Source organism: Sebastes umbrosus, chromosome 16, assembly GCF_015220745.1.
Source record: "Sebastes umbrosus isolate fSebUmb1 chromosome 16, fSebUmb1.pri, whole genome shotgun sequence".
In the NCBI taxonomy this organism is placed as follows: Eukaryota; Metazoa; Chordata; class Actinopteri; order Perciformes; family Sebastidae; genus Sebastes; species Sebastes umbrosus.
Window position 1 is genome coordinate 10,434,600 of NC_051284.1, and position 19,189 is coordinate 10,453,788.

The 19,189-nt window shown below is 43.9% G+C and overlaps 1 protein-coding gene across 5 annotated transcripts in view; it reads left to right on the top strand.

Moving 5' to 3' along the window:
* Nucleotides 1-684: 684 nt before the first annotated feature.
* runx3 (RUNX family transcription factor 3) overlaps nucleotides 685-19,189 on the top strand; it is a 53,564-nt gene continuing 35,059 nt past the window's right edge. The window contains exons 1-2 of one of the 5 annotated variants that reach the window (XM_037796363.1): nucleotides 685-962; nucleotides 1,259-1,370. In XM_037796363.1, coding sequence (XP_037652291.1) covers nucleotides 1,313-1,370 — 58 coding nt within the window. In that variant the 5' untranslated portion in view covers nucleotides 685-962; nucleotides 1,259-1,312. Of the gene's footprint in view, nucleotides 963-1,258; nucleotides 1,371-12,793; nucleotides 12,969-19,189 lie in introns of those variants that run through there. The other 4 variants (XM_037796362.1, XM_037796361.1, XM_037796359.1 and 1 more) reach the window with 4 other exon arrangements.

The following is a 19,189-nucleotide window of genomic DNA, read 5'->3' on the forward strand; positions in this document are numbered from 1 at the left end:
AGGATATAACCTGAAAGATATTGAAGAAGGAGAGTGAAGCAACTGGCTGTGCTGCTTCTAATGAGGCTAAGATTATGATACTATCAAGTGGTAAGGGAGGATGGAGGTTTTGCAGGCCCCAAACCACTGATTCTTACAAACACAGATGAGCTGTGAGTCAGACAAACATAAAACTAGCACAGGACATATACAGTCAAGAACAACACGCTCAGTGTTGTTCAGCAGTTAGACCGACACTTTCCTGCCTCCCAGCAGCGGCTGAAGCCACAGCTATCTCTCATTTTCTCTTTTTCTGATTCGTCTCCTGTCCTTTTTCTCTCTTTTGGGTGTGTGTGTGTGTGTGTGTGTGTGTGTTTGGGTTAATACATTTTAATGCCTCCCCAGCTCTTCTGCAGTGGTTTCAGTGCTCTCTGCAAACCTCAGTCGAGCCACAGTGGCGCAGGCGGCCCGCCTGGTTTGAACTCAAAAGAAAATAGAACGTTTCCAAAAGTTGGACGAGCCAATCAAAAGTGAGAGCGAAAGTACGGCGAGTCGAGAGAAAGGAGAAGGCATGGAAAGTTAAAAAACCGATGCAGAGAAAAAGCAAAAAGACGATAGAGGAGTGGAAGGGGAAGGGAGGGTAGGGGAGGGGAGGGGAAGGAGGCTGGGAGGGAGAGGCCCGGTGACCTCACGTGACATGTGACGTGGGCTCCACCACTCACGGAGGGGGAGTGTGCGTCTCTGTGTGGAGGATGGCGAGGAGGATGCAGATAGACTGTGTGGCTTTTAGCCTTTTACTAGCATTGACGCTCCAGGCAGGCCACCACCGTCGTGGAAGAGAAAGACAGACCACGCCGTCGAGCTAGCTGGCTAACCTCAGACCCTCAGACCCCGCTGTGTGACAAGAGGACCACAAGCCCATCCCTCCACGCCGGCCTCGCTTCCACCACTCCCGGGGCCCCCCTCTCATACTCCAGGACCTGGTGAGTCCACCTCCACACCTGGAGACACACAAATGCTGCTGTTTTGAAACTGTTTCTCTCACTCTTTTCTTTCTCCCTCTGACCCTCTTCTCTCTCTCAAATGTCTCCTGGTGCTGCTAACACATGCTGCTGCTCTCTCTCTGCAGGCTTGTGGCTTTGGGATTCCTGCGGTAGTCACAAACCCTAGATTCTTGGTTGCAAACGGGCTCCGAGCTCCAGGAGTTTTTGTCCTCTTCTCCTTCTCCTTGCTCCCCTCTCTTCTCTTACTCTTGTGTTTTTTTTTTTCTTCTCCAAAGGTCGGTGGAGATCGACTGCAGCGTGAGCTCCTACACCGTTCTGGCTTCCCTGTCATGGCATCAAACAGCATCTTTGACTCCTTCTCCAACTACAGCAGCAGTCTACTCAGAGGTGAGTGCTGATCCTCCCATCTCTCTCTCCCACCCTCCTCCTCTCCACTCCACTCCACTCCACTCACCACTCACCACCAACCCACACCCCTCTGTCCAGTTGTTTTGAATGTGCAGCATTGACATGAACATGTTGGGCTGCTTCTTGTAGCATGTGAATGCATTCATCTCTCTGTCCACACACACACACACACGCTTCAAGACGTGTGCTGAGGGAGGCTCACAGAGGAGGATCTGATTCGCACAGTAGCTCCTCATCTAGTTGACTGATATGGCCCTTAAATGCCTTTTCGCCTCTGCGCTCCTGTGTTTTCTGTAGGCTTGATGGAGTAGCGCCATAATGGGATTCTCACCACAGACATTCATTATCAAGTGAAACTCGGCGCTCTCTCTCAGCGAGAATACGAGCTCAGAGGCTCCATGTGACTGGGCCCTTTTACTGGAACACGGCAATACAATAAAAGAGCAAAGAGGAAAAAGAAAAAACATATTAGGCTCTCTCTCACTCTGCCTTACTTCCAGGAGGTACTTTTGGTCTGTGTGGTGAGGTGAGTGCACTATACTTGGCGACGTTAAACGCCAGCCTCAGTGAAGAAGCCATTTGTTGCCATGGTGATTCCAATCAGACGGCTTTTACTTTGCAAATAGCGGCGCTCTTAAGTGTGGAGAAGTGGCAGAAACTTTTACCCGATTTCATCTACTTGTTGAGTTCCTGTAAGTGATGATAAACACAAACATGGCAGCCTTGACGTGGAAGTTGTTAATGTGATGGCGGCCGGGGGACTCAGTTGTTCCCACTGTTCATCACACAACCACTGAGACAGCCACCGAAAAAATCTCCTTCCCAATTAAGGCCTCGTTGCAGTGTTAATTAGAGACAGCCACAGGAGAAGCACTACCAGCTCCTAATTGTTTGCAGAGTATATCTTAAAATCTCTGGAGCCTCAAACACACACACACACACACACACACACAGAGTCAGACGCAGACAGTCACACACACTCAGTACATCTGTGCCTCACATGAGAACAATCCTCTGATATCCTCAGTGGAACCGCAGTGACAGGGGATGATGTTCCAGTGTTCTCACAGCTTCTACAGACACCCAGGCTTTTATAGTTTCCTCCTGACAAGACTCCCCCCCCCCCTTCCTCTTTTCTTCTCTATAACCGCTGGATCTGCATCCCTTTATCTCCTCACTGTTTACAGATCAGCGTGTCACTGACTTCAGGTTTCATGCATGCCGTCCATCAGGCTTTTGTTTTAACCTCTAACGTAATGTGCTTTCGGGGGCGCCTGATTTTGATTTTGAACCCCACCAGAGCGGCGAGACGCGACGCGAGACAGTATAGGTCAAGAGGGGTTGGGGGGGTGGGGAAGAGACAAGCATTTAAAGCTGTAATCATCCATTGGAAATCATTAGTGAATATGCAATATCCTTTTACAATTCGCTCTGTCAGGAGACTGAAACCGAACTGCGAGAGAACAAAGGCGAAGAGTCATTAAATACGCCGGTTCAATCTGAAAGCATTTTCAAATCGGGACTACCTCATGTAAGCAAAATACCCCAGCGGTTAGTTTAACAACTTGCATTACACAGGCGAAGCAATTTGGCAAGTTCTCTTTTTTAGACGCAAATCAAACTGAAATTAAGAGGAACGGTTACAGAAAAATCAAGGAGACTGTTAAATGTCTGGCTTCCCGAGCTCTGACTTTAATACAGTGCGACGTGAAGCTCATGGAAATAATGCATTCATCTATTCAGAAGTCAAGAAAGTATCGCTGCAAGCAACATCTCATTCATTCGAAAAATGACACAAAAAGAAAAAAGGCTCATTAAAGATCCTGAATTTCTTAAAACAATTTGTATATTCTAGGGCTGTCAAAGTAAATTCGTCTTAACGCCACTAATTTCTTTAACGTATTAACGCAACTTGCGATTTTTAGGTTGTAGCGGGCTCAGTTTTAAAGCTAGAGTGAAGTGACTGGTATCATATGAAACTAGAAAACCGAAGGAATCCATTGGTACCAACAATGTCATACTAGCTTAGCGAAGGAGGCTAAATAACGCTCCAAACGTACGGTAAATTTTGGCGAGGAAAGACGATCATGGCCATTTTCAATGGGGTCCCTTGACCTCTGACCTTTTGTGTTGTTAATTAATTATAATAATAAATATATACATACATTTGCATAAAGCAAGCATATTTGCCGACTCCCATGTTGATAAGAGTGTTAAATAATTGACAAATCTCCCTTTAACGTACATTTTCAACAGATAAAAAAAAATTGTGATTAATCGTGATTAAATATTTTAATCAATTGACAGCCCTAGAAAATTCCTCATTCAAATAAATAAATTAGATCTTTAACATCTTTTTTTTTTTCTGGTACCTTGTAAATTCATGTGATTTAAAAAAAAAAAAAGCCACTAGCACTATCACAAATATCAGCACAACACAAACACCATCAGTCTGTACTGTAGGTGTCATATTAAACATTTCAGCCTAATCTCACAGTGCAGACAGAAAACACATGCAAGCATGTGATGTGCAACATCAGATGCACTTCGCGTGAGAAGCGAGAGGACGCCTCACCTCAGAAACCTCAGTCCTACGCTCACACTCAGGGAGACAAACACACACACAGAGAGAGACACACACACACACACACACACACACACACACATATGCGTATCACATATGACACAGACACACAAACAGACGAAGCAGCTGTCGTTCTCATGTCGTCCAATTCGGTAAAAAAGCTAATAGTGTGACAGTTAGTATGTTGTTAGAGAAAGAAAGAGAAACAGAGATGTTTGCGTCGGGGCGTTAATCTGATGCAGACTCTCAGTGCTGCTGCAGTTCACTGATAATAACCACAATGAGGCTATACACCTGCTAACGCTCACACAGCAGCAGCAGCACGATTTAACCAGAAAGCAGCATTTCTGTGACACTTTACACGTTTTTAAAAAAAGCAGTAGCCTCCAAAAAAAGCATCGGATTTTCCCCCTGTGAAGCAGCATTGTATAAACTTTACTGAGTTTTCCTATCCGGACGTATTGGTTTGCATCAGGTGGGGTACCTGGTTTATAGCAGCTGTGACTGGGCCTGTGTGGTGGGGTCATATCCTTGGCTCAGTTTCTGTCACCACATTTCCCTCCACTACTTGGACGGGTCGCCGTGTTCCCTGCAGGCTGTTTTATACAGGGGTCCGTGTTTTTTTTTAGAGTGTAACGCTCTTGGGAGCCAGCTCCCTTTTGTGGCAGAGAAAAAGGCCCCTGTTTTATTAGGGTGGGAATGGTTTTATATGTTTGGCTTATTGCGCTGCATGAATGGAAGTGAGGGCTTGTGTGTGAGAAAGGCGGCCATGCCTCACCACAGTTGTAGCGAGGTTATTTTGGAGGATTCTGGGAGGTGGTCTGGTTTGTTCTGGGAGCCTGAGAGAGAGACACATGCACAGTGCGAGAGAAAGACACTTTAAATGAATCACTCTCAGGGGAAAAAAACTCAAGACCAACTTCGAGCCGAGAACCACTGACAAATAAAAAGGCGCTATACGGTAGCTCAAAAAAGAAAAAAAGGCTATAAATTTGACAGAACACATGGCTGGCCTCTGGCGAATTTATTAATAAAGTCATATGGTGAAGATTTTTCCCCTCCTCTCTTAAATTAACATGCTTGATTGGAGCCCATTCAAGATCCTGCTGAGTGTGAGGCCCCCGAGTGACGCCAAAACATGAAGACTGGGGCTGAGCGGGCTGAAATCTGTAACCAGATATTAAGAGTTTCAATATTCTAAAGTGAAAGCAAATAATAGAAAACTCATGACAGAGCGCAGCACGGCGAAATCCTGTCTCCAATTCAGCCGAGTATAATATCTATTTATAAAACTCTGAAGGCATATTGGATGGAGGGAACGCTCTGGACTTGATTAGGGCTGTAAACGTTTGTGGAGGTACTTATTTACTTTTTGGTCCGTCTCGCCGTTTTCACCGTCTGTCAACACGACTTTATGGGGAACACTTTCAGGGGTTTTGCCGCAGTAAGATGGCTTCCAGGTAGAGTACGCAGAGCGGCGTGCTGATTATGTGGTCGACTAATCCCGGAACCTGCCTCCGCCCTTGTACGCATTTGGCTCAAACCGCCACGCTCGGCGTTGCGTTGGTCAAGGTTAAAGTCGCGCTAAGTGTAGTAGTAAATACAATTTTCTGGTGGTCGACAAGCAACCACAGGGGCCAGATCTTTTTCAGCCGATCTGATAATATGGATTTATGCTGTGCAGGTTTCAGGAGGAGAGGGGTTGGGGGGGGAAAGTGTTCTGAAAGGTTGAGCAGCTTCTTTCAACAAACATTCACGTAGGTGCGTCGACTCTGAAGCAGCATCCAGCGAGGAGTGAATGTGATCTGCAGGCAGGAAGAATACTCAACGTCTCCCTTCAGCACAGTTCATCCAGAGTTAGTCTGCGTGTTAAACTCTATGAACTGATCGTGCATGGCAGATGTGAGAGCAGTGAACTCAAGAGGGATGTATGCTGAGCACATCCACTATGACTATGCACTATAGTCTTGCATGATAATTAAAGAGTTGACGGTTGAAAGTGAAGGACACGAATGTCCAAATATGAAGCAAGTGATGTAAGAGGAATTCATAACGTCTAGACCGGCTTCTAGACGTTAAGAAATCGAAACAGGAACAAACTACATGCTGGCAGGGAAATATGCAGACTTTGAAAATGCTTGCATAATTGGATAACGAGGTGGAAATGATCACAATATAAAATTCTTTCGCTTGATTTCTTAAAAAAGTAATGCCCATACCGGATGAGGCTCTTCTATTCCTATGACTCATTGCTTTACGGTTCATTTGCTTCACATTACGAGCTGATAATATTTCACATAAGCCCTTACGTTAAAATGATTAAACCCACATCACTGTTATAACATTCGACTCTTCATGAGCTCATTCGTCCTGCACGGTGGACGACTAAATTAAGGAAAAGCCTTTCTCGCAATTTTCTGTTTCTTAATTTTGTTTTAAACCTACGCCCTAAAACCACAGGCCGGGCCCACAGCTTATTACATGGTAAGGCTGGGGTTGCAGGAAAAGACACAAGCATTATTGTAAGCTAATTTATGTATTATTAACCTAAGTTTATGCAGCAATTACGCTGGTGTTTGGAACTTGCTCGCAATTATTTGGAAATAAGGTAAACCTGAAATAAACCATTTGTGTCATCACAGGTTTGATTTCAGTACAACTCTGGATACAATTAGAGAGCTGTGACCTGAGTTTGACTCAGATGAAGAAGACTTATTGTTTAGACCCCTCCCTGTATCGTTAAACAGATGTTGTCAACAACATCCTTTCTGTTGCAGTGAGGAAAGGCAAGAAAAAACTGCCTGTGACTAAGCACAACGACGATTGCTGTGCACTTTTGTTTTTACCATTACAGTTGCATTCGAAGCCACAAATTACTTTAATGGGCGGGCATGGGTCTGGTCGGCAGCACATAAAATGACTCAAACTTATGGAGATCCCACATGTTCAGAAACATATCAGCAGACAGCAACTCTTTTTTTTATACATAAGATGGAACACAGGAGGAGCAGAGGGTTTTATTTTATCATGTGTGAAAGTTTAGCAAAGATCTAAGGCCCAGAGGAACTCATTCTGTCACCATCAAAGGATTAAAAGGAATGTTTTTCACAGACTAAATATCCTCCTTCCAGACTGAATCTTCACGTCATTATGAGCAACTTTAATCATCCTCAAAACATCCTTATAGCCTATCCCTCTTCCCATAAGCAATAAAGAAAAAAACTTAATTACGGTGGAGAAAAAATGCAGATAATGATAGGATGTGAGAGTGCTGCTGGCTATGAAATGTTTTCTGATTCTCTATTTTCCCAGAATTTTTTTCCCCCTCAACTTGTTTACATACAGTTAATTGTCGCTGCTGCAATAAAACATGTTTTTGGGTTGCTTCTTCCCTCCCCTCAAACATAACTTTAACCACAGGGAATTGATGTTTGCGGATACAACGTTTCAAAAATGGGATTTTAGTTTTCTCTTAGCCTATTCATTGGGGGGTACGAATAGATGATTGTGCTGACTGTGCCCGTAATGGGCCACCTAATTGTGCTTTTCAACTCAGCACTGAATGTGTTTGTTCGAGTAAAAGATGAGTGAATGGATTGTCAGACATTTTGGGAAATGAGCTTACTTGCTCTCTTGCTGAGAGTTAGATGAGAAGATGTCTACCCCTCTCATATGGTATATGTCACAAAAAGGTGTATGAATGCCACGATAATGCGCAAGGGTGCAATAAGAACGCCTTCCTTGCTTTTGGCGTGTCATTTGTACGCCATGTAGTCTGTGCTGACTGCAATGTAAACGTATCCGCGTAAATATGCTATGCTCAGAGCTAGTGACGTAGAATAAAAAGCGAGAAAGCCCGTTTATGGCGGGCAGGAGGGGAGGTGGATGGTTCCAACAAACATCAATTTTTAACCAGGAGACCAGTGTTCGAGACTGGTGTTTTGTTTTGTAAGTTTCGTTTGTAAGTTTTCCGTAGTTATGGTACATTGTTTCTAGGGCTGTCAATCGATTAAAATAGTTAATCGCAAATAAATCCTACTTTATTTTTATCTGGTCAAAATGTACTTAAAGGGAGGTTTCTCTTATCAACATGGGAGTGGACAGATATGCTGCTTTATGCAAATGTATGTATATATTTATTATTGGAAATCAATTAACAACATAAAACAATGACAAATATTGTCCAGAAACCCTCACAGGTACTGCATTTAGCATTAAAAATATGCTCAAATCATAACATGAAAAACTGCAGCCCAACAGGCAACAACAGCTGTCAGTGTGTCAGTGTGCTGACTTGACTATGACTTGCCCCAAACTGTGGGCAATGTGTGTTAAGGGGAGACTCGTGGGTACCCATAGAACCCATTTTCATTCACATAACTTGAGGTCAGAGGTCAAGGGACCCCTTTGAAAATGGCCATGCCAGTTTTTCCTCACCAAAATTTTGCACAAGTTTTGAGGGTTATTTAGCCTCCTTTTGGACAAGCTAGTATGACATATGATATCCTTAGGTTTTCTAGTTATATATAATGCCTGGATCTTCACTCTAGCTTTAAAACTGAGCCCGCTACAATCCCTGAAATATAGATTGCGTTAATGCGTTAAAGAAATTTGTGCCGTTTAAACAAATTTGTTTGAATGCGTTATTATCGCGTTAACTTTGACAGCCCTAGTTGTTTCTGTATGTATTTTACTTAGTTTACGTACTTATTTTAAGCCCAACAATGACGTTTTTCCTAAACTTCACCAAGTGGTTTGTTGCCTCAACCTAACTGCAGCTGTTGCAGTAGTTTTGTTGCATGGCGTATAAATTACACGTGAAAAGCGACATACAATTGACACACGAAAATCCTAAAATGCGACATCACGACACACGGAATATCCGTGTAATGTCGTGCTATTTATACGGCTTCTTCTGAGACCGGGTGGATATGTCAGTTAAATATGAACCAGCAGCCAATTATCCTAGCCTAAAGAGTGGAAAGAAAGGGAAACGGCTAACCTGGCTCTTCCCAAAATTGGCCTACCAACATCTCTTAAGCACACTAATTAACACATTATGTCTTGTTTGTTTAATCTGTACAAAGACAGAAGAAAGTAAAAAATTACCATTTGTAGTTTTCCCGGGGGCTTGTGTGCCAGTGCTGGTAGCCTGGTAACCGCACAATGATGACAAAACTCCACAAGACAAGACATGACAAGAAGTCACCGTGTCTGGCCAAGAGGTAGTACCAGACATAACCCCCAGCATGAAACCAAAAACTGGTTTATACTTTGGTTTCGTCTGAAATCGCATATTATTCACTACATACCTAATAGGTGTATCATTCAACATACTTTGTGTGAATAAACAGTAGTATGTATCTTTTCGGACGCACTGAGCAGTAATTTACGTCGTCACGTCCTGAGATTCTCCTTTACGGTTGGAGATGTGTAACCATGGTAACCTGTACCAACCTCATGTGACAAAAACGACAGTTTGTGAGAATCTTAAAGTCTGAACTAATTCAAAAACTATATTACGCCGAGCAAAGTGGAATCGTATACTTACACTTAAACTGAAGCGTTACTGATATTACAGAGAGGTCCGTCAACATCTGTATGAACGTTGTCGTTACTACTGCATTGCATTGTGGGATATTTATGCTGGCATAGTGTTCAGTGTTTGCATACTGTAATTATGCAATTCAGACATGGGACAAAAAAAATCCCACATACTGTTTTAGCGTAATAAATAGCCTGTAAGTATGGAATTTTGGACTCAACCTTATGCTTTTGTTCCAAAAAAGCGTATTTCCCTAAACTAAAAAAATTCAATTCAAAATGTATGATCAACTTCCTCCTCAAATGCCCATATTCCCATATTCTAATCCTGAATTTGCGTCTTCTGAAACCTTTTTACGTCATAAAAATGCACGCAGAGTTTACAAAATGATTCTATTAGCCCTGTATTGCAGCAGGTGGAGTTGCCCTGGAGTAAACTGTACTTTCTCTACAGCTGCTCACTTCTGTATTGGCTCAGTAGGAAACACCATGCCAGGGATTCCCCCTCAGCTGTGCAGCAGAAGTGGCCCCTCCATCTCTTCTCCATAGTCTGTCTCCTGTGAGGTCACTGCCGTCTGCTGCACACGCTCTTCTCACGGCTGCAGACGCAGCCGTCACGAGCACAAACGCACAGGGAACTATGGTATACACACAAACTGTCACGTATAGGCTACACACACACCGAAACACACACGCACACAGAGTCCGCCGCCTTTCCTCCGTGCTGAGTCAGAGAGGAGCAGTGCATGTCAACATGATGACCGTGACGCTTTCCCCCTCTAAATGCTGTCTGACCTCACCGTAATAGCCGGTCAGGACTAACATATGGTCTCCCGATGCCTTAGTCCAGCAGAATTACCCACATGGTGACTAAACAGCAGAGGACTTAACTGAAAAATATCACTGACTGCTTTCTTGATTTGAGAAAAGTGCCAATTTGTGTCTTGTGCTTAAAAAAATATTTAACACACTACTGTATGCTGTGGTTACAGTCGTACTGACAAGAGTGAGAGTTTCTAACCGGTGGGCCTTTCCTGTGAGATACAACCGTGTTAAATTCACTGTCACAAAAATCTAAGTGCGACCTAGAAAGGGACTCTCGAACCTTTGCATGAAGCTTGATTTTTTTGCTGTTAGATATGAGTTGTTACCGAATTATATAACAGTTTGTAGTCATGGCAGGAAGTTAACAGCATCCTTACATATTCTCAATTAAACGAGGAGTCCTCTCAGGTCTCCACGTTTTGAACCCCGAATGACAGCTTGCTGCACCGACACTGCCAACCTGGCAGAAAGACGTTTGTGTTAGAAGGACCTGACGGACTTGAACACAACTTTTCCCCTTTAATCAGCGTGATGACATAAGAGGCAGACAGCGAGCCAGTCATTCAGTCGGTATAGAGTTTGATTAACCTAATCACCAGGCAGCCAGACTCCAGGGCTACTGATTGGGTTTACAAACGCTCCTTGTCATCGTCGTGTCATTAGCTCGTCGTTAGCCGCGGCCGCCTTGACGTGGAGCAGCGACGTGCTGGGCCTAAACACAGCAATCAGGGGATTAGTGTGCAGTTACAGCAAAGCCTCAATGGACGCCTCGGGCTCTGAGTCAAAAGAGGGGGAAAGTCCTGCCTTACTTACTATGCTGGCTCAACGTGGCCAGGGTGCTAACTGTACACGGGCAACGCCACTGCTGATTAGCAATGGAGATGATGAGAGGAAACATTCAGTCACTTCGGACACACGGGTGGTTTCCCGGACTCCAATTAAGCCAAGTCCTTGACTCAAAGCAATGATTTGAATGGAGGGACTCCATTGAAAATACGTTTGAGCCTCCAATTAGGTTTGCTTAATCTAGAGCTGGGAATCGAGCCCAAAGCCTTCACAGAAACAGAGCTCGCATGCAGCACAGCGGCTCTCCGGAGAGGATTCATTTTCCTTTTGGTTTAATTTGAAATCAATTGGAATGATTGACAATAATCACTTACTGTGCAAAAAGACTGGATTTATGAGTTGTGACAATAGTATGTGTCTAAGTGCTCTCCTGAGCTGTTTGGCTCGCAGGCTGAGAGTCGCCACACCCTTGTTTCCTTACGATGAAAGGCCCCGAGGGCCAAACCGAGTACTTTCCAAGAGTTGTCTCACGTCTGCAGAGGAAAGTGGCACGGACATCTCGTCAGGAAACCAGCGCCGGTTTCCTGCTCGAATCTGGTTGGACTCTGCGGTGAGTCAGACGGTGCTCGGGAGGCTGAACCCCTCTGAAGAGGGAAATAAATGCAAATTCAATATTTGGGGGCTTTTTGAAGTACATTTGCATTTGAATGAGTGTGACAGAACCTGGAATGACCCCTGTTGAAAAGAGTCCCTGAACAGTGATGAAAGGAGTTGAAAGGGACAAACGCTGATGACAATAGTTGAAAAGTTGGAGATGTGTACATGGTGTGTCTTTGTGTGTGTTTACATAAGGCTATGCTTGAATATGTGTGTGTGTAAAGTGGTGTTCTACATGCACAGACAGACATTAAAATTTAAATATGAATACCACAAAGCAGCTAAGAACAATACATTTGGCCCAGCGCCTGGTTGGCAGACTCCTCTACGACTTGCTGGTTAGCGTTCATGCCATTCATTTCATACGTTACATACCTCACCGTGTTCCTTCACAGTTCCAAAGTAACAGGGACCTAGTCTCAAAAAAATACAAACATGTGGCTTTTGTTGCAGAGAGGAATGAACAACAGCATTCCATGTGCGACCACATCAAAGGTCCCCCCCTCGCCATGGGGCTAAATGAGGGCAGACTGTCCTGCTTGCCCCTCCTGACATGACTGCCACTAATTAACCAGAGATCTAAAACTGGCACTTCATCTTCATCACATCTTCACCCTAATCTCCAGAGTTGCTTTTAAACGTGCACGGCTTCTCTTTGGGTCTCCAGCGAGAGGGGACAGCCACACAACAAGCACAAAGGGGCATTGTCTGCTGGTGAAAATGTGGTTTACAGGCTCTGCTATAATGGCTCGGTGGTTGCTGGAAGCCATGCGCACTTCCTAATATTCAACTCACATGCGATTTCATTTTGAGAAAAAGACTGAGCTATGGGGCTTTGCCTTTGTGTGAGCGGGACGCCTCGCAACTTATTTTCTGAGCCGGCGGGCTCCCTTACCCCCCACCCCTTCTCCCCACTCTTCACCCCCTCTTCCCCTCTCTGGTGGCGCTACTATATTTGTGTGGGATCTCTAGCGATGGAAGAGTAGACACAGGCTGCGTTGCCAGTCAAACGTGTTCGGGCTGTCAGACTGAAAGGCTTCCAGCGCTGCGATCTGTCTCCTCTCCTCGTCAGTAGGAGCTGTTTGATCTGACAGAGAGGCTCCATTAGAGACACAGGGAAGTTCAACTGCTGGGAGGTTGGATGGCTTCAGCAGTCAGAGTAGCAGCCCAGAGAGGAAAAGGTTTGCACACGCAGTCTGGTTGCAATCTTGGTGTCTCGCTGTGTATCTATAAATGTCTCTGAGCATTACTTGTCCTTATACTAGGTGTGTGTGGTTGCACGTCGACGAGTGCAACGTAAGGGAGCCCGACTGGGCCGGCATATTTTGGGGCTCTGTGGGGCAAAGGGGTGATGACGCAGTGGATAATGATATCATAAGTGTGCGGCGCTGCAGAGCTACAATGACAGAGGGAGAGAGAGAGGGAGAGAGAGAGAGAGAGAGAGAGAGAGAGAGATTGTTTGCCGAGGCTATGAGAAGAGCAAGTAAAACGTGCCGTCTTCTTCAACACACACCATAGTTTTCCCTCAATCTCACGGTGGTGATGACCTCATAAACCTGCGCCGCAGTCCCAACCGAGTAGAGTAGACGCTGGTGTCAGGGTGGTGAAATGGTAGACAATGGTTTGATAAATATGCATCAACGGTTGCGCCACAGACCGTCGCTACACTCCCTACATTTAATGTGGCTACAACTTCCACTAATCAGCAGGGACTCTGACAAATGACTCAATTCTCCAAGATGTATTTACAAGTAGTATTAGAGGATTAGTATTAATTTCATTATTGCGCAGTGTGATAGCTGTTAAAAAAAAAGGAGCAGGGAGAGCGAGCCGATGCGGCTCCTGTGAAAGACTCGTCTGCTGATCTGTGTGTGGCAGCTGGGCTCTGGCAGGGCTCTGGCACCGGGGCTGCATGGCAGTTAAACTGTCACTGGCAGGAACTGTAAATCTTTTGCAGAAGGTGAATGCAACATGACAGCACCACAGGTGTGTGTGTGTGTGTGTGTGTGTGTGTGTGTGTGTGCGTGTGTGTGTGTGTGTGTGTGTGTGTGTGTGCTTACCAAGTTGCAAGTTTGTCACAATACTATAGCTGCTTGTCTGTATGTCTTTGTCTCTCAGCCATCCTGAGAGAAGCAGTCTCCTAGCTGGACACATTTGGCAGAGTCAGAGTGAGTCAGGATACTCTTGTGTGTGTGTGTGTGTGTGTGTGTGTGTCTGTAGGGGGGGTTGGGGGTGCTGTCACTTTGGCAACGCAACTGCACATATTGCAGCGATTACCACAGCGGAAAAATGTTTTTCTGCAACATGCAATTACTACAGATTACAGATTGCCGTCCTTGCATCAGAAGCTCTCGCTAGAAAAAGGAGAAACACAGCACGTTTGTGTGTATGTGTGTGTATGTGGATTTGTGTGTGTGTGCGTGTCGTTACACACAAATAGACAGAGAGACACGGAGACAAAGAGGGATGAGAAATGATTATAGCTCACACTAAAAACCACAACTGAAAAAAAAAAATGGGGGAGTTGATGTATTTATGGGACTCATTTAGATTTTAAAGTTATACTGACTTTCAGGGGTAAATAAAGACCCTGGAAAAAAAACATACAATCTGTCCTTCAGTGAAATGAAGGAAAGTAGAGCTGGGATACATTTTGTAGGCCTTTCGTCCGTCATCATCAACATTATGAAAAACATACACTGATGATGTCCTCGTGGAGTACACAACCCCTAAAACGCCACAAAGTCATATCAATTTTGGACTTTACATTTTCAGGTTACAAATCACTCTCAATATCAAAAAGCTTCCTTCAGGTCACACTAAACAATGTAGCCCAAAAGTGGTGCCCCGCAGCAAGGCAGGGCCCTATTTACAAACCCACCAGATCAAAACTCGACCCAAAGTGCTCCTATAATAGCACTGGGGCCTTTTGGTGAGCTTACCATCCAATGCTACTTTTAGTGGGTTTCCAAAGAATAAACAGGCCCGGGAACCACATCACAGACTGCTGACTGTCATCGTTGGGTGAGTGTACCCGACGGATGATGTGAGGGCGGAGCGACCGTGACACCGGGGTTTACGCCGAGTTCCCCCCTGCCTGCCTGGGGTGTGGTGGGTGCCATTGAACTGCCACTGAAAGGACAGGGAGGGGGCCTGACCACGTTCAACCCCCTCCGAACGCCGATCACAGTGAACCCATCAGTGTCTCTGTATTAAAAACAGAGGCAGTCAGATATGCACACACACACACAGCCTCCTCTAGAGCTATGGTGGACGAAGTAGTCAGATTCTAAAGTAAAAGTAACAATACCACAATGTATAAAATACAGCATTACAAGTAAAAGTCATGCATTTAACATCCTACATAAGTAAAAGTGCAAAAGAATGATCTGCAAAATGTACAGTGCTTAAAGTGGGTAACTTTTGCTTAACAGCAGCCACTGTAGGCACAAATGTGGTGCCGACAACAAGAATGATCTAACTATAAAGCGAGGAATCGCCGTCTGTCTGTACATCCTTCGCATATCTCGAGAACCGTTCATCTGATCTACTTCACAATTGGCGGGAGTATTGCTCAGGAGCCAAGGGAGTGCAGTGTCGAATGTGGTGCAATTTGGCCAGATGGTGGCGCTATAACTATGGACTTTACGTTTTGGCCTGTAACTGTTGAACCTTAAATCTCAAAAACAAAAAAAAACAAAAAATGTAAAGGATTTTGTGGGTCCAGACGAATCTATCCATATAAGCCACGCACATTTGAGTCTAGCCATTTAGAATTTTGTCCAAATCAGATTTTTTTTTTGCTGCTCCTCCTACAAATTCTGAGAAATTGTCAGCAAATTTGGTACAGAACATCTCTGGACCAAGCTGGAAACAGTTACTTTTTGCTGTAGCTGGCCCTCAAAGTTTTCTCAGATGCTGTAGGCAATGTCATATCTCCTGAACGCTTTGTGCTATTACAACAACCATTGGTAGACATGTGTAGATAGGATGTCTGAGGGACCATGAAAAATTTGGCACCATTGGGCCATTAGGTGACGCTGTAACAGCATCATCATCATCATCTAACTGTAAAGGAAGGAATCTCTGTCTGTCTGTGTACTGTATGAATGATTGTCCTTTGCATATCTTGAGAACCATTCATCAAATCAACTTCACACTTGGAGGGTGCGAGCAGCCATACTGCGGTTCTCGACAACGCTATAAGTAGCACCTCTGGGGGCCAAGCAGTCGGCCTAGTGCTAATAAATGGTAAATCGTATTGTATCAGTAGCACAAGTAGAGAAGAGTCATAAAGTCAGCGGACATAACTGAGTCAGTTATGTCAGTTACACATGAATACCTAAAGTCAGCTAAGTCATACCAGACCAAGTAAGGCTGTAGCAGTAAAACTCAGGAGTTTCCTGAATTGAGAAAGTGTGCATTTTATCAATGGTGAGTTAAACTTTGAATTTGTCAGACAAAGATTGTGTTATGAAAGAGGAAAATACTGAATTTTGTTATAGACATTTGTATGCATTATTCTTAAACTATTGTTTTGTCTTTGCTTTTTAAATAAATGTTGGATACTCTTACCTATGCATGGAGCAGTTATTTATATTAAACAATCTGAGAAATTTAGAGGGGAAATCTTCCTTTGATGGAACTGCTAACAACTCATTGATATCTAAAGTCATAGACACTACTTTTTTGTAAGATTGGAAGGCCCTAGTTTAATATTTAATAAGATTACAAGAGATTGTGTTGTATTTTATAGGTTCATCATGGAAATGGTGTTAAATGTACTTTGTTACTTTCCGCCACTGCTCTAGAGGATCGGAGAACATCAAAGCAGCACCGCTACCAAACTCATCCCATAATGTATTCAATATGAAATGGAGTGTCAGATAGACAAACACATAGCTTGGTATGTTTGAAAAATGAATGGAGTCTTTAAGAAGTCCATTCAGCAGACAGATATAAAAATGCAGTTGGAGTCGTCCCCCAACAGCCATTATGCTGCTCAATTGATTCAGAGGGCTTTTATAAGCCCTTGGCTCCGCTCTGCACCTTTTATAAAATGTAAGCAGAATATTAAAGATGCATGAGATGGATGTGCTCATTGTCTCCTCTGGTGACTGCTGCATCTCAACTCATCGCGCTTACGTAGTAATTAGCTGCTGGGTTTGGAAATGTCACCGTCCTCTACATCATGTTTAGGATAATATACTCTAAACGCCTTCAAGGATCTGGAATCGAGTTCTGGCGCTCGTGAGTTACTGGGTGTATAAAGCACCACAAGGGGCAAATTATATAAGAAAACTATAGAAATCTAAATAAAAATAAAGTGATTTAGGGTCATTAAGAGCTAAAACAAAGTTTGAATACACGTGCATTCCAGTGATCATGAAAACTAACACAGACAGTACTGGCGGAGAAAAAAAATAACATACAAATTTATATGATCAAAATGGTTCAATGTGTTTCCTATTTTCTCGTCTGAACATCAAAATGGACAAAAATGACCACCAATTGTGATGTGCTGACACATTATGTAATCAAAATTTGAGAGGGAATCAGCCATCAGAGCAAGCGAGAGCCCAAAACCCAAACAGTCTGTAGCCACTCACTGTTGTTTAAAAGTTTCTCCATATACTTGTGTATATAAACACTCCGACGCTAGAATACGAGTTGGCTTTGAGGGGACTGGCACAAATGGCTTTGGTGACTTACATCATGCTTGGAAGTCTAATCACAGACACTCTTGTCATATCAAGCAGAAAAAGTCCATTTCATAGCGAGCTACGTCTCAAAAAAAAGAGGAGGGAAGGGTAAACAAGCCCGGCGTTCCACAGCCACCGCAGAATTCATCATTCATACAAAAAAATACCCCGAGCCCCAAAGTAGAGCTAATTTAATCCGAGAGGAATAAAACTCCATTTCATAGAAGTCGTCCATTCAGAACACTCATATTTCCACTGAGCAGAAACCCCCGGCTGAAATTCGAGCAGACACTTTTCGGAAGGAATGCATTCGGTGGGTTGAGGGCCAAAGCTTGCCCTGTAATTTGTGAATGTACAGAAATGTGTGACCGCCACAGCTCCTCTAAAGATAGAAATCTTTGTCTTATGTCATCGCCGAACCTCAAACTATTTCTAATTGCCCCCATAGCCCCCTTTTCCAAATGAATAGCTACCCATCCAGAGGCTTATATGTGCACATCTGAAAATAGCCCGGGAGTTTACACAGGCTAATAGATCATATTCAGTAAAAAAAAAAAGATGAAAACCTTTAAAGAGATCTCCATGTATCGGTGACGATGTCCCCCGTCTTCAAAGTGACTTTTAAGTGGCACTGAAAGCAGTGTGGGTGGCATTTAGAGTCAGGTATACGTTTACACACCCCCAAAGGCTTCTACTAATGGGCATCATACTCATATTAGTCTTTACAATGTGACTCATTACACATAAAACCTAAACTAAATGGTGTTTCCTTTGGTTTTATACACACAGAACAGGAAGTGCTTCTGTGTAAGAACTCCAAAGAAACATTAGTTCAACTTCATTTTGAACATTTTGTTCAGGTCCCATTTAGAACCGTTTGACCGTGGTGCTGCTTCGTGGTGTTTTTATAGCCGACAAACCATTTTCTAACACCACGGGGAGCCCCCTTTTTTTTGTTATGATTCAGGTGAGGAATACAGTACAGGGATGAAGGCCACCTCTCAGTCACAAGTTTTTCGCAGATCAACCGTCAGTAAACAATGATGTGATATCTTGATTTATATCTGAAGGATCCGTTTTCATTTTAACCTTCAATGGTAAGAATCGTATAACGCTGAGGCCCATTTGAGGTGGGATTCGGGGGGTTTCACATATCCTCCACGAGTTCTGTCTTGATTTCAGGCTCGACCCGCCCGGATCATTAAAAATCGTTCAGGGGCACGGCGGGCTCCGTCCTCAATGCCTGTGCGGCTGAAACTGTAGAAACTGCACGTTGAAATGTGGAGGTCTAAATGTGACAGGCGCCCGGAGTGCACATTATGGCTGAGGAGGGTATAGCTGGGCGTGTGGTCACGTATTAATAATGAACTCGGGCGGGAGGACGACTAAAATATCACCGGCGTTGTCATTGTCCCAGTCAGGCTGTACTCAAAATAGAGGCGGTATGATAGGTGATCTGATCAGAGGTGATTTTTTTGCATTGTGGGGATTTAGCTGCTGTTGTTATACTGAGGGATATATGGAGGGATCAACTATGGAATAAGATGGTGTGATTTGGGGTTTACCTACATTTTCAAAACATCCAAAACACATTAGGCATCGAGTCATAACGTCTTTCACTGGGATGCTTATAAAGCTGAATTCACTGAATTCAAAGGACGATGATAATATGGCATTATCATCAGAATTTCTGGTATAAT